General features: G+C 38.9%; 1 protein-coding gene across 1 annotated transcript in view; it reads left to right on the forward strand.

The window, feature by feature from the left end:
* epha6 (eph receptor A6) overlaps positions 1–25,280 on the forward strand; it is a 179,543-nt gene that overhangs the window by 41,736 nt on the left and 112,527 nt on the right. Inside the window, exon 3 of the mRNA XM_034885345.1 lies at positions 3,742–4,405. Coding sequence (XP_034741236.1) covers positions 3,742–4,405 — 664 coding nt within the window. The remainder of the gene's footprint in view (positions 1–3,741; positions 4,406–25,280) is intronic.

The raw sequence follows: 25,280 nt of genomic DNA on the forward strand, positions 1-25,280 counted from the left end.
GCTTGGGAACATTTTGAGGTAGCTTCAGCCCCCCTAAAATATGCCTAACAATGTGCTAAAACTCTAATATTATATTACATTATTATATACATTCCAAATTATATTAATGTGGAAAGCTGGACACAATGAATGAACAATGTGTGGTATTGTTCCTTGTTTTCTTTAACTTAGGAATTAAGAATTAAGAATTACGCTATGACCACGTTCACTTGCATTTACTGCAGTGCTATGTATGCCCAGCAGAACTCGTTGTGTAAAGCCTCACGTTTGATGGGCAGTAACAAAATTAATCTGAATTAATTTGTTTGACTGTAATGCTACAATGACACCTTGAGGGAAGATCAGATTAAAGTCTGTCATCTTTGCATGATTGAATTAGAACATGTTATTAAAAAGAATAATGAGTATGTGAAAGCAAACATTAGGCTGTGATTACTACTCTCATCAAGAGGTAATATTTAGCTAAATGCAAAATAGCTTATTAAATGCACAAGCTTATCAGGCAAATATTACTGATAATTAACCAGCAGGTCTATTGCAATCCTCTGGACTGTGTGTGCCTATATAGTAGTTGTTTTCCAGCCAGTAATTAGAATGGGGATGTCTTCTCACTGAACAGAAAATGGGAACATGAAATGTGTGTGTTCGTAATTAGTAACTTTTAAATGCAAAATGATAGTTATGTGAATTTGGTTGTTGATAATTAATAACTTCATGCTTGGCCTTCCTCACCTAACCTTCCACTTGCATCTTTTGCTTGTCTCTGTGAAAATGTGTTGATTATAGTGTTTGGCTTATACCAGGAGACAGGGGTGTAAGTGTGGGTGAAGCAATAGCAGTTATAGTTTAAAAAAAAAATCCAGTAAAAGCAAAATGGTTTGTATGTCAGTCTAAATTGAAAGAACACACACATAAAGGCAAATGCTGTGGTTTGTGGAGGGTCCAAAGCTGTATTATAAGCAAAGTGATTTGAGAGACCTTTTTCTCAGGCAGATAATTTGATTCTGTGTTGGTCTGTGTTGGCTGGTTTTGGGGTCACCCATGTAGCCAGTCACCGCTCTAATTAAACCAGAGAGCTGTGCGGGACCAGGAGGCTAAAAACCCCATTACCTTCTCTCCCATCAATACAGGGAAAAGGTAACCTCATGACCCTGTAAAGCTGCCGTACCCTGTAATCATGTGACCTGGAAGTTGCAGAGCTGATGACTAGGCAGCTGGAATCAGACATCATTCTAACAGAAAACCTACCCTTGAATACCTGAAGGAATATTAGGAGAACAGATTGTTAGTTTGTTCATGTCTTTTATTTCCCTGCCAGGGTTGAAGATAATGTTCTGTCTGTTCATCATTTTGCTCAAGCACAAGATGTTTTGACAACTAACTAGTATTCGATTGTCATATTTTAATTTAAATTCTAACGCTCGTTTTGAGTTCCTCGTCACTAAAAGTTGAATCCACGCCACTGTATTTCAAAAGAATGGCTACCTAAATGTCAATAAATTTGATTTGGATGAATACTTTTTTTTCTGGTACAACTGTAAGTATTGGCCCAGTGGTGAAAGGACAACACTATGCCAACTTCAACACTGAACTCCTTTTAGCTTCTACCACTTTTCTTTAAACAGGAAGCTCCGCCTACAGACAAACCAATGTCGGTGCATCAATCAAGACAATAACTGTAAGACAGTAACAAAATAACTGTTTCATGTAAAGACAACAAAAACTACTTCTAATAATTATCATTATTTTCCTAAACATAGAAATATTAACAATATAAATGTAGGGTCCTAAAAAGACAATTTTCTGGAACAATTATAATACATTTCAGTGGAATGTAAGAAATTAGTTGAGTGGGTATTTCATTGAAAGTGTGAACAATGACAGTATGCATGCTCAAATTACCATAATGACCTATGTTAGCAGGTAAGCATGCTGTGCTTACCATGCTAATATAACTCAGCCCCATAGGCATGCACGCCACGATTTAGTGAAACAACTTGATACCAATCTGTTGTGCAGACAAAATCAATCAATTTTATTTGTCAGATGAAGTATTTGATTGCTAAACGACACTGGGCACAGTTGAAGCCACACGTGCAAAACTCTGACTACAGTCTGCACTAACAACAGTCACCTGAACTAAACAGTTCACATCTCCTGCAAAACTCATTCCAAGCAAGTCTTCATACGTGTGTCAGAACAGGCTCAGTGCAGCAAACACTATGACCAACCCTCACTGAGATAACACACACCATCACTCAGAACACACTGAGAGAAAAAACGCAAGCATCAAACACCAATACAGAAATTACAAACTTTCTAATTTTTACAGTTTGTACAATTTGAGTGACTTCAAACTTCTCAATAGTTTCTTTGAAGAAAAGCTATAGAATGTATAATACACCAGTTTTCATGTGAGGTAAACAAGAAGGAACTAAAATTATCAGTTTGCTTCAATATAGTATGAGCAGACTGTAGTTAGTTTTGCACATGTAGCACCAGCTGTGTCCACTGTTGGCTAGCAATCAAAAACAAACTGTAATATTTACAAATTTAGTGAAATGTAAAAGATGATTATTCAATTATTTAATCTGGATTGATGAAATTATAGAACTCCAGAAACTAGAATGTACAGTATCTGACCAGCATGCAACTACTCTAATATGACAAGGATAGGCACCGTGACAACGGCCATCAAGCTGGATTATCAACTAGATTAGTGCAGTAACACTGTGCAGAGGTAGATGGTGAGAGATTACAGATATAGGCATAAGTAAATGAGTATGTAGCCCCATTGGGACTCTTCTAGCAAGTCCTCCAAATTAAACATCGAAATGTGTTTGTGAATGCTCACTAGTGCACACATGTTATTAAAGTAAAGTTATCCTTGCTATCAGCAGGACATCAACTGTTACAAATCACTAATGAATGATACATCTTATTTATGATGTTACAATCCTGTGGTTAAAGTTTAGTTGAACCCAAAAACTACATTCAGGGAAAAATATTGTGATAAGTATGTAAATAATGTTAGAAAAACTTTTAACATTTCTGTTAAGGTCGGGGGAGCAACGTCATCATGGTTATACTAATAAACATGGTTACAGTTTGAAAACAATCATGGTCATACATTAAAAAAATAAAGTGTATTCATGGTAGGAACCTGGAAACCAACAGCAATCTCCAGTGTTGAAGTCAGATATTTTGTTGATCGATACTGTTCATCCACCCTGATCTCCTCCTAACTTTCTAATGTTCTAAAATAACGTCACCGTACTTCCTCCTTTGCGTTGTCATAATTTCTACTTTCTTAAACAATTAACAATGTAATTCTTCTTGGGAGGGAAGTCCAGACTGCTTTCCTTTCATGCAACTTCTAGCCCATGTGTTATCTTTAAGGGTCTCACAATGGGCCAACACAGGCAGTTTGCAATTAAATTAGCTTATCACATTAATGCTCTAAATGGACCTTGGAACCTTTTTGATTTCAATGACCCCATGGTGTATACCTAAGTGCCATAATCAGGACAAATTTCACATTTTAAGACTAACTAATGAAACCAACACTGTTCTTCATTCTGTCCATCACCCATATATTGAACAGAGTTGCCTGCTGGGGCGACTAGATGGACTTAGGACTTTTGGTCTTATCATTTAATTACAATTGATTAATCATTAAGATTTTTTGCTCTTCCCTCTTTCCCTCTTTTACCCCCAATCCCATTCTTATTTTATGTTTAGTGGGATGCCATCACTGAGATGGATGAGCACAACCGGCCAATCCATACTTTCCAGGTTTGCAATGTGATGGAGCCCAACCAGAACAACTGGCTTCGCTCCAACTGGATCTCTCGACAGGCTGCCCAAAAGATCTACGTGGAGCTTCGCTTCACCCTACGTGACTGCAACTCCATCCCTTGGGTGTCTGGTACCTGCAAGGAGACTTTCAACCTCTTCTACCATGAGACGGATGAGGCTCACGGTGTCAAATTCAAGCCCCAACAGTTTACCAAGATCGACACCATCGCTGCTGATGAGAGCTTCACTCAGATGGACCTCGGAGATCGCATCCTCAAGCTCAACACTGAAGTGCGGGAAGTGGGACCCATGACAAGGAAGGGTTTCTACCTGGCGTTCCAGGACATCGGTGCCTGCATTGCCTTGGTTTCAGTAAGGATTTACTATAAGAAATGTCCATTCACGTTAAGGAACCTGGCCTCGTTTCCGGACACAGTGCCTCGTGTGGACTCTTCTTCATTGGTGGAGGTGAGGGGGGCTTGTATTGACCATGCTGAAGAAAGAGACACTCCCAAACTCTTCTGTGGAGCTGATGGAGACTGGTTGGTCCCCTTAGGAAGATGTGTCTGCAGCATTGCTTATGAAGAGATCGATGGCTCATGTACTGGTGAGTTTTTCTGTCATTCATTTTGCTCTTCATTCATCAATGTAGCAAGTGTGAGTCTCCAGCAAGTCTTGCAATGAAAAAGTGGCTCTGGTTTAGAGTGTGGACCTTTTCGGTTTAATGCTCTAGCTAATGGGTGTAGCTAGGTTAAAATATCAAGCTCTGAGCTAGGCAAGTCTTCATTGTTTTTGTCAGCATGGGTAACCCCGGATCAGCTTTTTCCCTATTTGAAACATGTGTTTTATATGTGTAAATCTTTAAGCTGATAGTAAGGTACACCTACACAGAAGTGTACAGAAATGTTCAAGGGGTGAGGATTTCTTACCAAAACTTATTTGTTTTAATGTTTACCATCTGTACACTGACATGACGTGCATTCTTTAATACAATGGAAATTGAAGGTTACAGTATTTAGCACAATTTTCTGTAATTTGCTTCCTACTTGACAGTACAGGTAAACTGTGCTGTCAAGTACGAAGCTGATATCTCTCATCTAGTTCTTTAAACATTAATTCAGCACTATTCGTATTTTCACTCAAATGCTTCCCTCACTTGCACACTTTCTGTATATTCCCTCATTTTTTTACAGTCTTCTGTCTGTTCCCATTTATCCATCAACTTTCTTATCAACATGGTCCTACATAAACTATTATATAGCAACCTGCCAGGAAGTCAATTTCTTAGTTAAGCTACTTAGCATACGTATGGATACATCGGATAGATGTGCAATGTAGATAGAAGAAGTAGCTGAAAAAAGTCCACAGGGCTTCATTTCCATGTCCTTCATGCATTATAACAATGCATGCAACAACTACAAATGTCACAATGTCCGTTGCTGTCAATCTTTCTACGAGCCCCCAGATTCCATATACTACTACCATTACTATGCATACACTCTAACGTTGTGCTTGTGTACATCGATGATCTAGAAAAGAGAGTTTATTCTTTACCTCCCGCTTCATTCCCTCCTGCCCCTCATCAGCCCTCCTTCATTGTCCTCTGCTATCTCCGTTATTGCTTGCTGCTAACTCTGGAGAATAAGATGAGTTATATGGATTAAAAAAAATAGTGTGTGTGTGTGTCTGTGTGTGTGTCTGTGTGTTTTCTTCTATGTGTGTCTGATAGTTATTGTGATGCTTTAATACTTTCTGTCTTATCTATCTTACAATATATTTTATTCTATGACATCAATTCCCCTTTCTAAGACACTTGCATTGTATTGCCTTGGCCTTTTGGAAACTGCAGGGGTTTAGAAGATATCGTTTTTTGCAAGGATAAGATGCACCCGGCAGTAACTCTGGTTATGTTACATGCAAGATTAGTAGAGGGGCTTGCTATGATAACACAAATCCTTAACAGGGTTATCAAGGAAAGTGAATGCTTGAATGGTTGCTTTTGGATATAACATTTCCTCCAAATAGTTAACATGTTAGAAGTATTGTTCTATGTGTTTGTGCTAGTGAATTTTGGTTCAACTTTTTCTTATTACTTGTACAAAGCGCAGTGCATTAGTGAATTGTACTAAAGTGAAACACAGTGCTGCGTCTTGTGTTCAAGCTGAAGATCCAGGAATCAGAACTCTTTCAGTAGATTTACAGTCTGTCAGTTTGAAATTATATAAACAGAGAAAGAAAGTGTTGTGATTGTGGAAGCATCTAGAAATGTTGTTGTGCATATCAGGGGTCTCCCACTCGCTGTCCAAGTGGCCTTGGTTTGACAGATTACCTCAGCTAGCTTCATCCTCAACTCTCTGATATGAGTTTTAGGTTATTATCGCCAGTAGCACCACTCACTGGGAATGCTATAGTGTCAAAAAACATACCTTCATGAAGTTCATACGCAACTTCTTTTTAAGTGTCATGTCAGGTCAACTGGTACACGTGTCTGTCATCTGCAGTTGATAAATCAGCAATCTGCAAGATGCCAAATGTATTTACAGAGAAACTAACTGCAAAAAGTGTCCTATTGACTCACTTATCTAACAAAGACTCTTAAATGAATTATAAAAAGTCTGAGCATTCTGTCATCCCGACATGTAACAATATGTTGTTACTTAATTAAAACAGATTTTAATGCCTGCAAGTGCTTTATATCCACCGAAAAAGCTTGAAATAAATAAAGACACTTGCACACAAACCCAATCACCCATTTGCACCAGGCTATTAGATTTAAATGAAGACAATGTACCACCACAATGCTTTTACCAAAATGAAGTAAGAAAAATGAAGTGATGCTCAGTAGCTGGAAGTGTTGACACAAATTGTACACAGTGCAATGTTGTTCCCCTCGACATCTAGCCAACACCACCACAAACTACAGCTTTCTTTGCTTGGGACTCTTTTTGTAAAAGGATTTCAAGACTATTAAATGCTCTTCTCCTGCCATCCAAAACCAGATGTCCTTGTACAGTTGATTAGGATTCATCTTGTGACACGGCTTGGTTTCCCAGCTGCACTAGCAGCTGCATTGCAATCAACGGGCCAGGGGTTAAACTGCAGCTGTGATTAGAGCCGGACTGTACCAAAATGGTTACTTCTTTAGTCTTAGTCTTAGTCTTTAGTCACCTATCGCGATCCATACAGGCCCTATAGACTACATTCATTTTACTTTGCTTCTTTCTATCCTTCACCCCTCTCTCTCTAAGAAGCACATTTCACAGTTGAGTTAAGTTTAGCCCGTTGGGCAATGTGATGGCATTTTACTGCAATGTCAGCCCTGAAATGCAGCCCTTGCTCATTGTTCCAGGATTCAAACAAGCGTCATTATTAAAAACCTCCGCACAAGGTACCACTGGAGCGCCTGGGCATTGAAGGAAAAAGACTGAGGTGGCTGGCTTAGCTAACACTTCAATTCGCAGTTTACAACTGACTGGTCCTTTGAATGTTCTGGCTGCTTGACTAGGCGGGGAAGGAATGACAGGTTTGTTACGCAATAAACCGGATTCTGATTCCAATCTGTGGTTTTAGTAATTTACCATGATTGATAATTTTTCTTAAAAGTACAGCATTGACCTTTATGCTTTTTATCTCTTGTTGCTCATGTCTTATGATTTGATATTTAATGTTAATGCAACTCATGCTGTCACTGTTGCACTGTTCATGTTACATAGAGAAATGATTGCTGTTTCCATCCTGAACGTGTTTAAGAGGGGAGAGGCTAAATAATACACATAACCTTCTCTAGGTAAAGTATTTTTACTCTTAATTGCAACAGATTCCTGTGAATGTTGCTATGGTATGAGCAGAGCAAAGTCCTTACCACATTGCTTTGTTTAGGTCTCCCAAATACTGCTGCCAATCAGTTTAGTATTTAAATCATTTTCATTAACTAACCCCAAACACCAGCCCAGCTACATAAGCACTCCAGTGGAGAGGTTTGAAGTCTGAATGAAGGGCTTTAGCTCTTCTTCTTCTAAGGTATGAAAAAAGGACATGCTCTTCTCCCAGCTAAAGCCAAATAATCTTTTTTTTTTTTTTTTTATTCAACCCAGTGCCTTTAGTCACAATAGTACTCTAATCCCCTATTATTTTGCTGGATGAAAGTTAGAGTGTCAGTAAGGCTGAAGTTAATCAAATCTATCAGCTAACAAAACCCCTCTGACCCACAGAACAACTGGCAGGCTCCTCCATGCATAGACTTAAACTGGCAACCATTTCATTTTAGCATATGTTTTTTGTCTTGATTCCACAAGGACTTTAATCCACAATTACCAGTGTGGTTATGAGACTAAAACATTACATGTCATTGTGTGATCATGTCTCAAAAGATACATAAGTTGGCCTTGTGGTAGATAAGTTAAAGCTATCCTTTCAAGTTGTTTTTCTTCCCAAAAGTAATGTGGATAGGTTTGAGTGGGCACCCATATTCTAGTTTCTGCACTATTCCACTAATCTACAGCTGTCAGTAACACCGTAATTCTTAACGGTTTTGTTCTATCTGCCCAAATTATTGGTATACAATGCGGTTTTGCCCTATAAAAAGATTAGATTATCAGATTTCCTTTTGTCAGGACAAAAATAAAAAAATAAGTAAATTATTTAAATAGCTGTTGAACAAGTATTTTAAAATGAAATCACAGGCCACTGCAGGGGTAGATTAAAATATGAACTGTGTGTATGTGGGTACATATTAATGCCCCAGTTTCAACCAATAAAGTCCGGAAACAACAGCGTTGTTTGACACCGTTTTCAAGCATGACGAAGCAACAATCGAGTCATCATGTTCTTTGTATTCAATGTGGAGTGAATGAATGCAACGAGGTCTGTCCGAGGTTTCTGCCTAAAAGGAAGTTTTTCCTCGCCACTGTCGCACTGTTGCTTGCTCTGGAGGAAACTACTAGAACTGTTGGGTCCTTGTAAACTCTGGAGTGTGGTCTAGACCTACTCTATCTGTAAAGTGTCTTGAGATAACTCTTCTTGTGAATTGATACTATAAATAAAATAGAATTGAATTGAATTGAATAAATGAACATTACAATTTATTTTTGCATTGAATCAGTGATCAGTGTGTGATGCTCTGCACGGCAAGCTCTGCCACAATAATACGTGGGCCAGTACAAAACACTACCACCAGTTTATGGGTTTTGAAGTACCAGGAACTACAGCAATGGAACCAAATGTAGACCCTTTGTTTCTCCTTTCAAAATGCATGTGAACGTCCTGATGTCCCCCTGGGGCCACTCACACATGCTATAGATGTACTGTTTTTGCCTATGTTCAAGTGTGTGGTTGAACACTTTCTTACAGCAGTTATTGCTCTGTCATTTTCAGCTTGTTTCATTCTTTTTATATCCACTCTCTTTCTTTCTCAAATGCTTGTGGACAGGATGGATAGTGCTCATGCTCCATATCTAACCCCTTGATGGTTGCATTGCTTACGTTGATAGTGGTGCTCAGAAAACCAAAGTTTAATAGGAGCAATCATCATAGTTTGGCTCAGATGGGCACACACTAACACAAAAACACACTTGGATGTAGGACAATATAAAGTCCATCCCTGTCCCACTATAATAGTGGTCAGAAGTTTCTTGTCTTCTTTGGTTCCCATTAATCAGTTCATTAGCGCAAAATCCATCACATGAAGGCTGTATTAAGTGCTGTAACTGGTCTATTCATGAGCCCATGTAATATGTATTGGGATTTGAAGTAAATTGGATTTATGTAATTTCTAGATTATTCGATTTAATTTTGTTGCATTGGATGTTTCTGAGCTCTTCATTGCTTGTAGTTGTTAATATGAATGTAGCTTTATAAAAAAAGCTTTGTTGCATAATCCCTATAAAGAGAGCAACAGAGGCAGAGAGAGAAAAAGCTGAGGGAGGCACAGAAAGCTTCTCCATAAAGCAACCAGTTCTTTAACAATGTATCTCCAAGTATTATTGACTCCATACCTTTTAGTTAAAGGTGATGGTGAGCATTGTTCTTTAGACGTAAAACAACTAGTTTGTTTCATTTAGTCTACCCTATGGCATATACTACTTGTTTATTACATCTATGTAAGCGGACATTGTGTGGTTTATTCCGTGTGCGTGTGCCCCTATACCCCTATACGTTTTACCCCTGCATCCATCAAGTACTCTCTAGGCAACTGGCTAGTATGCCTTTGTCTAAATATAGACACATACAACTTCAATAAGAGCACTTCCTGGTGTTAATGCAAGAAAACACCTTGCTCCACCTAAATGATTGGCACATGCATTCAGTCTCACTCCATCTTTCCCCATCTCTCCATCCCCTGTCATTGTAAGACAATCTAGCTAATGTGGTTACCACTCAGTGTTTTACAGCAGCACATCTTGTGTGTTGCCGAGATCTGTGTAAGAGCTCTCTGCAGTGCAATGAATAATGTAATCTGTGTGTGTGTGTGTGTGTGTGTGTGTGTGTGTGTGTCTGTGTGTTTTATTTGTTATACGCTGAACCAAAGTGGTTCTCCCTTGTGTTAGGCTGGAGCAAAGTTAGAACAATCTGTTTGCATTTTAAACTATTGCTGTGCCACACACAGCAATTAAAATATCACGCTGTGGCATTTTATTGCTTGACTTGTGCTCTTTTATAGTCCATTCAATTCTAAAAACAAAACAGTCTTTCACAAGTTAAATAAATAAAGCAGGACTGGATTGCTCACAGCTGTGGAAACTGATCAGATATTAATTATGTTATTAGTTTGAGATCACTATTTATTAAGGTTTAAATCACAAATTGTGCTGACAATTGTCAATTTTTAGCAAAGATTTTGCCCGGTCCAGCATGACACTTGATGCAAATCGGGTTTCTAGGTGGGCTACACATAGGTAATTGGGCAGCTTACAGGAGTAGCTGTGCTAATCTTAATTGGCATGCTGGTAGAAAGTTTCACTTATAAGACATTTTCAATTACAGCATGAAGACAGTCAGACAACAATTACAGCACATATCCTTCAACCTGTCAGCCCGCCAAATGAGATGTCACACAGACACACGCGTGAGAGAGAAAAGGCTGCACAGGCAAAGACGCACATAATAAATCCCATGAAACACACACCAATACACACACCGAGGCCAAGACACAATAGCCCATACTACACACCAAATGTACCCGGCAACTTGGTCAACAACCTAAATGCATGCACAAACAGAAAAAGACCAAAACGCTATCAAGCATTCACATCGGAGTGTTAATGCAAGAGGCCAACATGTTGCTCTCACAGAACATGCTCTAACAAACACTCTCAAGCAGACACACCAGGGGGCTCGGGCTGGCAACAGCACCAGGTCTGTTTACAGATGGGCCACACTGCAGGAAGACATTGTGACATTTCAGAAAAGGATGGTTTTAGTTTAACAAGCATAGCCCTTCAGGCTTAATTGGGAGTGTCTAGAGAAAGAGAGAGAGAGAGAGAGTGTGTGTTTGTATGTGGGTTGGGGATTGGAGATTGTCAGATAAATTTAACCCCACTTCAAACAGCAACAACAGACACACACTCTATGTGTGTTCTAAGGGATGTCTCTTCCTAAGGGCTGTGCTGAAGTATATCAAAGACAGGGTCTCCAGCTTCTCCTTATCTAGCATGAATACAACACTCATTTTCTCTTTCTCTTTTTTAATTCACTGTCCTATACTTTGTACTTTGTACATGAATGCAAATCATAGAGTTGCAGAAACTGAATGCTTGGGTTGTTGTTTGTCCACACAGTCATTGTATTAGCATTTGCTTCCGCAGCCATCACAAATAATGTAATTGAAAGCTCTTTGAACGCCGACAGTATGCTAATACATATTTCCCCTGAGTTGTCATTAAGCTCAGTGTACCACTGAAAGGCGTGGACTTCCCCTGCCAAAGGCTTGATGTGATTAGAATAATGCCCAGTGTAAATAGCTGCTGTCAGCCCACTGCTCCTTTGTCTGTCACTACATGCTGTCAACATATGCAGCGAATAATCACTGGAAATGTAAAACATTCATAAGACATTATTCCAAATCAAAACTTTAAATGTGACATGTGAATAACGATAGCATTGAAATAATACACACTGTAAATTACTGGGAGTTAAAGTTTGAAAAACTCATTCTTGTTGAAGTTAGTACTTACCTGTTTAGCACAGTGTTACTCATTGCGTGGCTTGCGAGCCTCCTTTAATAATGAATTATTTAAGTAATTATTTGTGGCTCACATGGAAGTAAATAATACGGTGATAATATCATGCAGTAACGATATTACATAAAAATAAAAAACAAGCAGGGCTATTAGATAACCCTATGTCTGCTCTATTACGAATTAATTTATATATTTCTTTAAAATACCCAAAACAGTGGGCTATCAAGACAGAAATATAGACTAGAAAATATATTTAAACTTGCTCTGCCCTTTGTCCATATCACAGCGGGGTTGGCAGTTTGGGAGGTCTTTCCAGCCAGAATGTGCTTTTAGATGGTTAGATCCATAATGGGCTAATTTTGCATATTGTATGTTCAGAGATGACAGATTGATAAGCATTCTATTTATATCTATTGATACTTTGTGGTAAAAATGGCTCTCCTATTGACTTTGTCCTATCAGTGTGGCTCTCCAACACATTCTCACTCCATCTCTTAAAGTATGGGCGCTTGGTCAGGTGTCTTTGTCGTTGTTATTGATGCTAAAAGTCTCCTTTAGCGTCTTTTCTAAATGCACTTGGTCGGGACCGTTGGCGACCCTTATGTTGCTTTCCTTTGACTAGCAAGAATAAAGGGACGTTAAAGAAGAAAGCAACTTTAAGAAAGCAGCGGCAGACAAACCCCGGTCTCCTTGGTGAAAGTTTAGTGTTTGACCTATCCTCCACCACAATCAACCTCCCAGCGCGGCATTTCTGCCGTACATACTACTCGCTAAACCCAGTGTAGCTGCTGCTCTCCCCAGTGTGTTACACAAACACACTTAAGGGCACCTTTTTCATCCCTTTAGACACTGATATACACGCAAGTTTGAAGTAAGAACGGGTGGGGTTTTCATGAAAAAAATAGAGAAGACCACTGGTATAGCAAGTTGTCTCACTTGACACCATACCAGACCAATGTGATACCGTTAGCTTGTGGTTTTTGTTATGTCTCATAATTTAGCTATGTCAGGACTGATAATACCAAAAATGAAAGCATTCAGTGTTTTTTATATTTTTTTTGTCAGAATGGGATAAAAAAAATCATTGAGACGAATGAGGAATAACGTTCACATTAATCACAGCATAAGTACATTTTCACCAAAATTACTTGTTGCAAATGCATTGTTCACAATCTCCCTGCACTGTTTGCATGTGAGAGAAAATGACTTGAAAGAGACAACTTTGAACGAGAAGTCCTTAAATTTAAATTCTAATTGATTAGTTATTCCTATTCCTGGATTATGCTGTCTTTGAATCCTGCAGACCTTAACTGTATTCTCGCCATGTGGAGCTCCTTTGTCCCACTGATAGGTGTTGACCATGCAGTAGGGATCAATGGCCTCTTGGCATAGTGAAAAATAGGCGCCATCTGGAGGAGGCCAGGGAGGTTGACTTGTGGGTTGCAGTGGGTTGAGGGTGGTGGGGTCATGAGCTCATCGGTCATCTTCATACTCTTGCTGCAGCTTGATTTTTCCACTACCCGCTACTCTCAGACACTCCGCTGGTCTGGAAAGGAGACTCCGAGTATTGCTATGGCATACGGGGAGAAACCTGGTTTGACCCCAGCATTGCTGACTAGGCTTTAAACCAATAGCAAAGTGTGTTAGACAGCAGAGTATGTTACAAATAGAAGTAGTTGACCAGAACCCTGTTACTATGACTCCACCATCCATCATTGGTTGTTTCCTGCAAAAGCAGCAGACCTGCATTCTACAGTCAGACATGACAAAATGATTGTATGTTGCTGTTTATAGAACAGTCAATCAGCCAATGTAACATTCTTCTTTTTAAATGGGTTGTATTTTTGCTAGTCTCAGAACTTCGTCCACAATGCTGCGGAGGAGGGTCTGGCTAGTCCACCCACCATTCCAGAATCAGGAAAAAACATGCCAGGGTTAACCTGGCATTGGTTATTTGGGGTCTAGGGGTATGCCCTTGTCTATGGTGACCAGGTCACCTTAAACTCCCATTCTCTCTCTTTACTACTATAACACACACAAACACACACACACACACATTTAGTTGAGATATAGGCTTAATTTTCTTACCTTGTCATTAAAGGCCAGGGCTTTTGTACAACCAACGTGCTCTTAGGTGAACTTGACAAAGTTGATCTGCTGCAGCAGCAGCAGCCAACATTTTCAGTTTTTTTTAAGGCAGTACATTCGGATCTTCTCGAACTTTTGCGTGCTTCCAAATCCTATGCAACTAAGGATCTCCCAGGAATATTCATCAAAAAATATGGCCTAAGCCTACCTAGATGTGCATGCACGAGCAGTACGTGATGGTCAATTGACAACGAGATTAAGCAGCTGAACAAAAATATGGCCGTATTCCGAATGTTTGCATCTCAGGTCCTCCGAGATAAAATAGACATGTCATTTCAAAAATCTTTCATTTATTGTCAGAGAGCATCACTTTCATCAAGTTAAAAGTGACATATTTCTAGTAGGCAACCGACTGCAAGCAGGCATAACCAGACACAAATGAGCAGGCTTATGTGCCGGGGCTGTGAAGTGCCGTATGGCCTGGGTGAATACTCAATTCTGGTTGGCTGCAGGGCGTCCATTAAAAAGTTATGTAGGACACCTACTAAAGGAGTTCTGGTGAAACTGTCTGTTTACTGTTCTAAATAACGGTGCAGCATTAAAACAAAAAGGAAACGTGAACCTGTTATTTCCAACTCATCCTCTGAACACCACAGGACACACAAGCTGAAAGAAGTAAGGTATACTGCCCCTCTGGACGCTTTGTTTCACAGCAAATAATGTTATCACCCATTCCGTTCACTGTTCAAGCTGCTACTTCAGGCTGCAGCTGCCAGTAACGTTACACTTTACAGATAAAACTGTTCATAATAGTCGTTATATTGTTTTGGCAACAATGACATGGCTGGATAGCTAGCTTTCAAATTATTTTTTCTGATTGTCAACTGTACACACTGTTATTGACTTTGGTTTTTGCTAGCATAGCGTTAGCTTTTTAACTCATAGCTTAGCTGAAGTGTTCTACGAGCTGAGCAGAATACACATTTTCTGGAGGAGTGAGCAACGTTTAGTCTGGTCCTGCCAGACTCTCGTACATTTCATTTGTACTGAGTTTGGCCACTCTCCATTGAAAGCTGTTAACTTCCTTGAAGGCGGGTTACTGCCATAACCACTCACTAATGTTTGGTCGCGGCGTCTGTCATGCGCCTGTGCAACAAGAGGGAGACCAACAAGGCTTATATTTAGCGTTAGCATTGATAGCGTAAATCTTAGCCAACTCCTTCACCACTAACGGAGCGTGCTGGAAAATCAAACTTTTCCTGAACCCCGTGGGGAGGAGAACCACTACATCATGGCCACCAGCAAAACTCAGCAAAGCTTGTTCTTCCTCGTCCTTTAACTTCTGAATATTTGGCAGTGTTGCCACAGCGGACCAAATCACTTTGCTCACATCTTTTTCCGCCGCCGTTACGGAACTACACCTCTAGCGCACGTCCTCAACGTCATTGTTCTCAGCCACTCCCTCTGTTCACTGATTGGACCGCCAAAAATGTGGCTACAGAAAACCCAACACTATACGTGAACTCAGGCGTAGTGCTGAAGGGTTTGGGGTAGGTAAATTTGATTTGACTAAAGATTCATATTTGGTACTGACATATTTGTAAACAACTGTGTGTGTGTTTGTCTTGAAGGTCCACTTTGAGTCTTTGACACTTAATTTGATAATTGCTGGTTTCTGAAGAATACCCATAAACACCAACAAATCAGTAAAAAATATCAAAATGGAGTAACACACATAAAGTGACAATCACCATCAAGCTAAGACACACAAAGAAGTGAAAACTGTATAGGAACACAGTTGGGGTGTGCAAAAAAATCAATTTGTAATCAAATCACATTTCATCTCTAACGATTCAAAATCGATTCATAGAATTCCAAAAATCAATTAATTTAAACTTTTTTTGTATGTCTACTGCAATCACATGATAGATAGATAGATAGATAGATAGATAGATAGATAGATAGATAGATAGATAGATGGATGCTGTCTTGATCCCCTAGGGGAAATTCAAGGTCTCAGTTGCTTACAGACATCACACACAACATACACATACAGTATAATAACAGGATGTTAAAATAACAAATTCCAAACAAATCCACATGAATGTATGGAAATACATATACATACTTACATACATACATACATACATACATACATACATACATACATACATACATACATACATACATACATACATACATACATACATGGGAAAAGTAACTACATTTACAACTGTGAATTAATTGATTTTGAATTGAAAATCAACATTGAATTGAATCGTGAACTTTTCTGAATCGCACACCCCTGGAACATAGTGTCTTGTCTTAATGTCTGAGTTGTGTTGAACTGAGAAATAAAGCATGTTGATAGAGGTGTGTGTGTGTGTGTGTGTGTGTGTGTGTGTGTGTGTGTGTGTGTGTGTGTGTGTGTGTGTGTGTGTGCGTGTGTGTGTTCACATGCATGAGCACGCATTCTCTATTTGCTCATTTACATTGTATTTTAATTAAATTTTCTCCAGAATCGGTGGTGCTTTACCTTCCACTGTATCTTTTTAAATCCATCACTTGATGAGCATTAGAGGCTCTCATGTTGTCTCTCTTCAAGCTGTAATTGAGAACAAATGTGGAGAGGGAGAGTGTTTAATTGGGGTTGTCAAGCAGGGGGCGGGTTTTTTGGGCACCTAGAGATCTCTTCATCTCTTTGCATTTTTACAGTTTAAAGAATAAATTATGCAGATTGCAGTTTTTCCGAGTCCTAGTTGCGATGTGAACTTGCGGTGACTTTTGCTTGGCGTCCCCCCCCTTTGCTGAGAGTTACTTCAAAGCTGGGAAGTGATCAAAGACAGTTGAAAAAAATAAATTCCCCAACGTACCGGCACCCTGCATGCATGCATACAGCTCCTGCCTGTCTCAAAACCACATACTCTCTCATTCAAAAAAGAAAAGCAAGCGACACCGTGTGATGTTTTTCTTTCTACTGTTTTTGTGTCTCCTCGAGCACAGTCCTGTCAAATATTGCAACATTTCAATTGATTTTCCTTTTTTCTCATACGTGTGTGTTCTATTTTAATACGTAAGAGACTAAGAGACTGAATTAGATATTAAAGTTATGTATATCACGACATGGCCCAGATAAGACATCACAGGTCTGGATTGAAGAGCAGACTTGTCACAAATGAAAGTACATTTTAGGAGCTGGAGACAGCTCCTCCCTAGCAAAAAAAAGAGAAAAACAGGGGTTATTGGGGGTTCAGAGTCAATGAGAGCTGTGTTTCGTCTCAGTCGCAGTTTGTTTATCCGGCAGACATAAAGTAATAGGGTAGGGCTGTGCAACTCATTAATTTCCGATTTCAATTTTAATTTTGGCTCCCAACAATCACCACAATAGTATAATCGAGAATTTTTTTTTTTTTTGCCATGTTCTGTTTTGCAAGGACGCTCTTATTTTGTCTTGTGTTCTGAATGACACGCACATGTGCACATGCGCACATGCACATCTGCCCCTCCCAAAGTCATAAAATCTCCCAGCAGTCAAGGGGGCAAGTCAGGTGTATCCGCTGGAATTTTAAAACTCAGCATGAGATGGCAGAAGGAGGGCAACCACAGCAGTGTTTGGTGAGCAAAAACGGCAAAACCAAATCTGGGAAGAGTTAACGTTAGCTACGCTGCGGTCCCCCTGCCCCCCCGCTGTAGTAGATGGTGTATTCCCCCAACACGCTGTATTCACTTACTTTTTAAAACCTATTCCACCTAGGTGCATAGGTCTACCGCTTGAAACCAACATAAAATAACATCGTAATGTTTTTTTGTTAAACTGTATGTATAATGAGTCAACATGAGTTATGTAATGTTGTACTAAGGTACCGTCTATGTGCTGGGTTTTTCCTTAGGTTGCTAGTAAATAAGCCCACTGACGGCAACATTATTGTTCATATTTTAGCACAATGTTTGGTAATGACAGTGAGCTAGTCATAGTCATAGTGAGTGAAATTGTGACTTTTGATGCAATATTGTGTCATGTATCTGGAATTGTTATATAGCTGTGAAAAGTTGTGTGACATCTGTAAAAACAGATTTTGTTCAGCTCCAAAGACTTTCTGTGAGATAAAGGACACTAAAAGATTATACATCTGGACACTATCTATTATATCCAAAGGTTAATGAGTGTTAAGTAATTGTGATTTCAATATTGACCAAAATAATCGTGATTATAATTTTTTCCATGATCGAGCACCCCTATATTAAAGATAATACATTTTTGTCAAATAATTAAAACGTGTACATGTTAATCTGCCATGTAAAAAAAGAATGATTAATAAGCAGCCCCCTGTAATGACAGGGGTGGAGACAGGGTTTTAAAAGGTGTTCACTTTGTTCTATCCAGATCCAGACTAATGCACAAGCTAGCTCCACACCAGTACACAGAGATCAATGCCCTTTGGTCAATCTGAGTACCACCCTGTTACTGCATTCACCTCATTGTTGCAGTTCCATTCCTTAAGGCTAAGATTATTTTAGCGCTCAAACAACGTGACTTTTGCTAAATTCATGTAAAACATTTTAAAATCCAAATGGTTTTGTATTGTATATTACATGCAATATCTCAGACATCGGTGTCACATTTTGACAAAACATGGGTCTGTAATTAATCTAGCAATTTGTTGAAAGATTGAAACATTTTTTACAGTCATGCCCAGCAAGTGACAGTGTTTTCTTGTCCATTAACTCAATGGCCTTTTATTTTCATACTGCCACATATCTGGCAGCCGTGCAATTGCAGAAGCAATGGCCGTTTGTTGTCTTCTTCGCACATGGACCTGTTTTTTTGGCTCTGAACTAACCTCCTTGCGCCAAGGTGGGTTGAGTTGCAAATATAAGCGTGTGTTTTTGCAAAACAGACAGAAAACTCTAATTTTGTTTCAGTTGTTTCATCAATTTTTGTTGGCATGAAACTGGACTGTTCCCACCTGCTCAAACCACCTTAAACAATCAAAAACAATTTCAAAAACAATTTGAACAATCATAACATTCATGTGTACAATTTAATCTTTTAACACATTGGGATGTAACTTAAATATGTTGTTACTTCACAACTTAATGATAATCTATTGGACATAGATTCTACCTTTATAAAATAAAAAATATTTGAGTACAGCAGCAGTCCTGAGCCCTATCAAAGTTATCTGGACATTATCAACCAAGAAAACAAGAGTCCAATCTTCATTTTCTCTGGAAAATTAAGAAATCTTCAGTCATGTCAATGCAATTATGAAGTTGAGTTTTTAGTTTTGCTTTTGTGTCTCACATGATTTGCAGTAATGGCACTGTTGTGAACATGAACGTGTATGGAGCCAGGACAGTGACTATATTATGGTATTTTAAAAAATGTGACGTTAAAAAACTAATCAAATTAAAACACTTGAAATTGAAATACACATTTTAATTGAAAAAAGTTCCACTGAAAAATGGAACACAAGCATTAAACAAAATCCAAGCTTCCACTAAAGAATAACTGTGACACACTTTTTCACTTTTTGTTAATGCACTTTAGGTTTTGTAGTGTTATTTGAAGTGTCAAAATATTAAGTGACTCCATTGACCCAAAATATTGTTTGTGAACAGCAAAAAAGTCAGTGTTTCCTAAAGTATAAATTCAACTCAAAGGGGGACATTGTATTTTTTTGTTAGTTTTTTTAAATCTGATGGTCAAATGAAATGCTTTGCTGCAGTTCATATGGTGCCCTTTGACAGAATATGTACGAGTATCTATTTCCACTTTTACAAAAATGTCAGCACAGTGACAGTACTTTCGTTGATACTCTTCCTCACCCCATGAGAGGCAGATGACCCCAGGGTTCGAAAGGCTTTAACTAGCAGTAGGTGTCTCTCAATCTGCTGGACTGCAGCAGCCAAGCTTGTTAGTCACACTGGTGGAATTGCACGCACACACACACACACACACACACACACACTCACACACACACACACACACACACACACTCACACACCAGTGGATAGACTTAATCCAGCCATTGAACAGGGCAAGCAGCGATAGCAGAACTGGGTCAGCTCTAGAGAAGACCGCAGTGTGGAACCTTTCCCCACAGGGTGGATAGAGGTCTGAACTTTGGCTGACCCCCCCCCCTTTTCCCCCCATAAAAAAATTTGCCAGATAGTCTGTTTGAATTATTGCCGACAACTTCATTAATCAGGCTAAACGTAGGCTTAAGCCGTAGGAAGAGTTTTTTGGACTTGGAAATAGAAGTAGCTGTAATTGGGTTTTCTTCATGGTGAGATTAACCATGAGGGGACGAAAGTTTAAAGCTGAAGAGCACGAAAGGATGGTGGCTCACTCCTTTCATGGTGTGTATTTCACATTTCTTAGGAATTACATTTCCTTGTAGAAATGTTTAAGGGGTGGATTTAAGACGCCATGTTTTAAGTCCGTTTTGTACATGCACCTGTTCTTGTACCAGTTGAGTGTATACTCTCTTGTCGTTCTTTTGTTGGCCGATAAGATGATTTCCAAACCTAGTTTGAAATTATTTTTTTTGAAAATACATGATTTGGTAATGACAATTAATTTGGCATGAAAGTCATATAGCAACGTGTTGACCTGATTTTACAGTGTCATGTAGGAAATGAACTGATTCATTCAGTTACAGGAAAGTGATTTAAATGCTGCTAGAGGTGATAATCACTTCAGACTCATGAGATCAGACTGTAATGGCTTCCACTTGTCTTGCCAGGTAAGATAAATAATGGTATTACTGCCCCTATGGATGCCGCTCATCTCATTGGTTTAAACAGCTCCATCTGTGGGAATATTGAATCACCACATTTTGTGTAGTGATTTCAATGTGTTCGGTTATGGAGAAGAAGTAGTAATGAAGGATAATGAAAAGGGGAATGTACAAAACAAGTGTGCAAGCTTTACATACATGTACTGTATATTCATTTTTCCTGTGCATACACATAGATGTTTTACTTTTACTGGTTTCACTCCTGTACAATTCAAAGTTGCAAAATAAGTGTTAGTGCTTGGCCACAAATCAGCTGAACATTAGAATACTACTTTTAGTGGAGCAATTTCAAAATATCATTACTCTTTGTAATAGTAACACTCTGCACCATTAGGCGTCAGCAACTAGTCAAATGGATGGTTCCTCTAAAATCTATTGAAACCCCCTAAAATGCAAAGTGGCTTTTTATACCACAGTAAAGGCCAATAGTTACAGAGACAAAAAGAGCAATTTGCAATTCTATATATTTGTGTGTGTGTGTTTGTGTGTGTGTGTGTGTGAGAGTGTGTGTCTGTCTGTCTGTCTGACTGTCTGTGTATTTCTTTCTCATATTCTGTGCCTTGCGTTTGGATGTGGTTGCGAGTTCTTGTTATCTATCAAAAGCTGCAGCTAGCAGGCAGCTCATCCCACTCAAGCTGATGTATGCTTATTGGGCAGCCAGAGGCAGAAACTGAAGACCTGATTTATAAACCAATACAGCTTGTTTTATATGGGATTGATCTGCTGGTGTCTCCATCAGTGAAGCATTCGCCTTGTCTTTATTCAGAGTGACAGCAGGTAATAAAGGTATGGCGGTTAAAGAGAATGACGAAAGTGTTTACAATTACACTGCTTTGTGCCATCACCTTTTCTGACATTCATAAATTACCTGCATTCCAGACATGTCAAAAAGTTACTAACTTTTCTGTACCAGGAAAACACAATAAAGTCAGCCATAAACTGGAGGCATACACTCCTATTATGTATAACCAGGTTATAAAATAGGGATCTAATAAAATCACAATAGAATTGTGATTTATAGATACAACACTAATACTGTTATGTTTTCCATGATAGCAATAGTTTTGTAATAGAGGGGATTCTGTGATACCTTAATATAGCAGTAGTCATTCATGATACATGATAACTGTATTATCTCTCAAAAATGTAAATATAAAAATTTAAATTAAGAAATGGATCATGCGCAGTGTATTCTGCTTTACTTTAGCTTGTTATTTGCAAACATCATGCTTTTTTACTGACAAACTCACATTAAAGTCCATTAGTGGCTTTTCTTGAGCTTTTCATCATAGCACATTATCTTCTTCAGCTGATGGAGTTTTGGCGTGGAATAGCAGATGTTTTTAAAAAACTATAATGACAACATGGATCACTTTTAAGCCATCTATGTTGGCTTAAAAGCTTACATTCAAAGTAAATTTTTTGACCTTGAAAAAGAGGCCAATGCATTGTTCAAATATAAAACCTTTATAAAACGACAAAAAAACTACACCTCTGGCCAAGTTTTCTAAAAGAAGGTGTTACAGTACTGTTGCTATGCCATGCCATATTGCAAGAGAATAATTTAATTTTAATTTTTCCTTTCAATTACCTTATTAATTTGTCTTCATTGGCAAAAATGCAATATTCTCTCTATTTAGTAGTGAAGTGCGTAGCTCACTTGCCTGTTAACATATCCAATCATTTTGAATGCATGAATACATATTTTAAGCATTTCTATGTTTGACACCCTCCTCAGGGTTGCTTCACACTTAAGATTACTCATAACAGTCATGGTGCAAAGCTTTTTTGATTTCTTGTCTCAGCCTGTCTATGCTTAGAATAAGTTTGTTAAAGGAGCCCCTTCCTCCTGAGAGTTAACAGCAGCAAGACAGGATCATGGACAGTGATTAACATTAGGTTGGTGTCAGGGCACCCGAAGACCCCAGGGTGTCAGACCCAAACCTCTGCACCTGACTACCGTCTGTTCGCTGTCTCACACAAACACGTTGACAACACACACAAACACACTCACACACAGACACACACACAACTGCACGGAGAATCAATGGAGAGGCCACCTAATGCCCATATGGTTCTTTTTCACCTTTCCTCTTTGTTTCTCTCCTTTCAATCAACCCGAGTTCAAGAGAAATGGTGATGTAAGAGAGAAGCACCTGTGTTTTTTTTAAGCTCTAGACAACACAAGAACACGCACACATTCACTCTTAGTATCGAAGTGGAAATGGTTCAGAAGTAACTGAGAGTGTTTGTGTGAGTGTTTGTGTGAGTGTGAGTGTGAGTGTGAGTGTGAGTGTGTGTGTGAGTGTGAGTGTGAGTTTGACTGTGTGTTTGTGTGTGTTTGTGTGTGTGTGTGTGTTTGTGTTTATGCGCCTGCACTAATCCAACTGATACTGAGCTCTCTCTTTGAATATCAGAATTTCACCTCGATTTGTTGACACTTGGACATATTGTTGGACATATATTATTCTTAGAAAATAAATCGTAAGTAAGAAATTTGCCCATATTTCCTCTGTCCCACTGCTGTATACCCTAGTCTCTCTTCCCCACCTGCTTGTCCTCTTTTGATCACTTTTGGCTGTCACATAGAGAAGTCCATTGTTTTTAGTACAGTAGTATATATTCCCTCCCAGATCTTGAAGCAGATGGTATGTTAATAACTTTACTTTCCTAAAGGTGTGATTGGTCATTTGAAACTAGACTAAACAGCAGCGCACTACAAAGTGAAGGTCTAATGCTTTTCTTAGATTTATAGTTTATGAAAACCTTGCTTTTTTTCTTTCGGTAAGCAAACAATAGAGACCTCGGTCATGTTTCATTAGACATATTATGCACCGCTTTGAACCTAATTGAATATTGTTGTGTACACACCAGGAGGACGGATGCACAGGGGAGTAAAGTCCTTGCAAATGAAGGTGGTGGACTACTGCAAACTGTCGGCACAAACTTCATCACTGTCTGTGACCAAACATATTTTTAATACCTACCTACCTACCGCTGAGGCGTTCATTACCTTCATTTGTAAGTCTGCAAGGGAAAACTGTTTATCTTCTTTAGGACACGTTGGTTCAAACTAGGCCCGCGTGATTAATAGTTGTAAAATTGTAATCTTGATTCACACTTTTCACGATTAAACTTTTAACTACCTTTATTTTATTATTTTTTGAATGACTTTGAATCTTGGCAGAGAATCGTGAAATCAATTCTAAGCTAAAAAATCGTGATTCATATATTTTCCCCGAATCTTGCAGGCCTAGTTCAAACCTAGAAATGTTTATGTTGATTTGTGAGCACAGGCAGCGGGCGAAGCTCCATGTAGACATAGTATATAATAGTGCTTAGTGCAGAAATGGCCAAGAAAAAACTAAAAGCTATTTTGTCATCTACGTCTAATACTGGGAACTAAGGTCACCTTTCCGAATGTGTTTAAAGGCTCAATCTGAATTTTTGATTAAGGAACCTTCATATTTTAAGTTTTTAAATCACAAAAATATATACAAGCTGCATTTGGTGTGTTTATAATTTAAAAATACAGAAGTTGATTTTTGCAAATATTACAGATGAAAGTATCACTTTTACAGAAGAACTTGTGCATAATCTGTATGTCAGCAGTTTAAATCCTTGTAGTTAAATATAAATAAATAAAAACAGTTAGGCTATATTTGTAAGTGGGAACATCTGTGTGTCGTCATGCTTGTCTCCACACAGGAGCATAGCCAGGTTCTGTACTGTGTCCTTTGTTCTAGGTGCTGGCAAAGGCACAAAGAAAGGTGGAGGGTTTGAATTAATGCTGCAGTAATGCTGTCCTTTCATGCTCAGTTGTCATCACCTTACACACTGAACATAAGACACTAGATAACCCACTAGATATTGTTTAACAGCGTTTGTTTTTTATCAACTCTGCCTTTCCTAGCAAAAAGAGAATTTGTCTGTCTTTTGTTACAGCAAAGCAGAAGGAGACAGACAGAGTTTGTGCGCTCCTTGCACTATGATCAGTTTTTGTATGCAGACAATTTCCTCCCATCTGCAGTTTGCTCTACAGGAGTAATGTCACAGGTCTAAAGAGACAAGGCGGAGCACTGGTCTCTAGCCTCACACTGGGTTCCACTCAAGGAGGTGGCTCCAGAGTGCAGTAAAGAGAAGGCGTCAGCCTCTGGGAAATCCAGCAGGCAAGAGAAGATAAGACAGAGGGAAGGGAAACGAACAATGGCTGGGGCTGATTAATTGAAGGGCTTTTAGACTTCTGTTTGAAATGGTTCGCTGCTGCTCGGGTGCACAGGAGGGTCACTTACTGGAAAACAGGTGTTTTTCAGAATCACAGCAATTTTAGTTTTTAGGATGGATGGTAGTTCCTGATACCTTAAATAAAGTTGTTGGATGTATTTTGTTTGTTTTTGTTAACAATGGTTGTCTC

The sequence above is a fragment of the Etheostoma cragini genome, chromosome 11 (assembly GCF_013103735.1).
Source record: "Etheostoma cragini isolate CJK2018 chromosome 11, CSU_Ecrag_1.0, whole genome shotgun sequence".
NCBI classification, from domain to species: Eukaryota; Metazoa; Chordata; class Actinopteri; order Perciformes; family Percidae; genus Etheostoma; species Etheostoma cragini.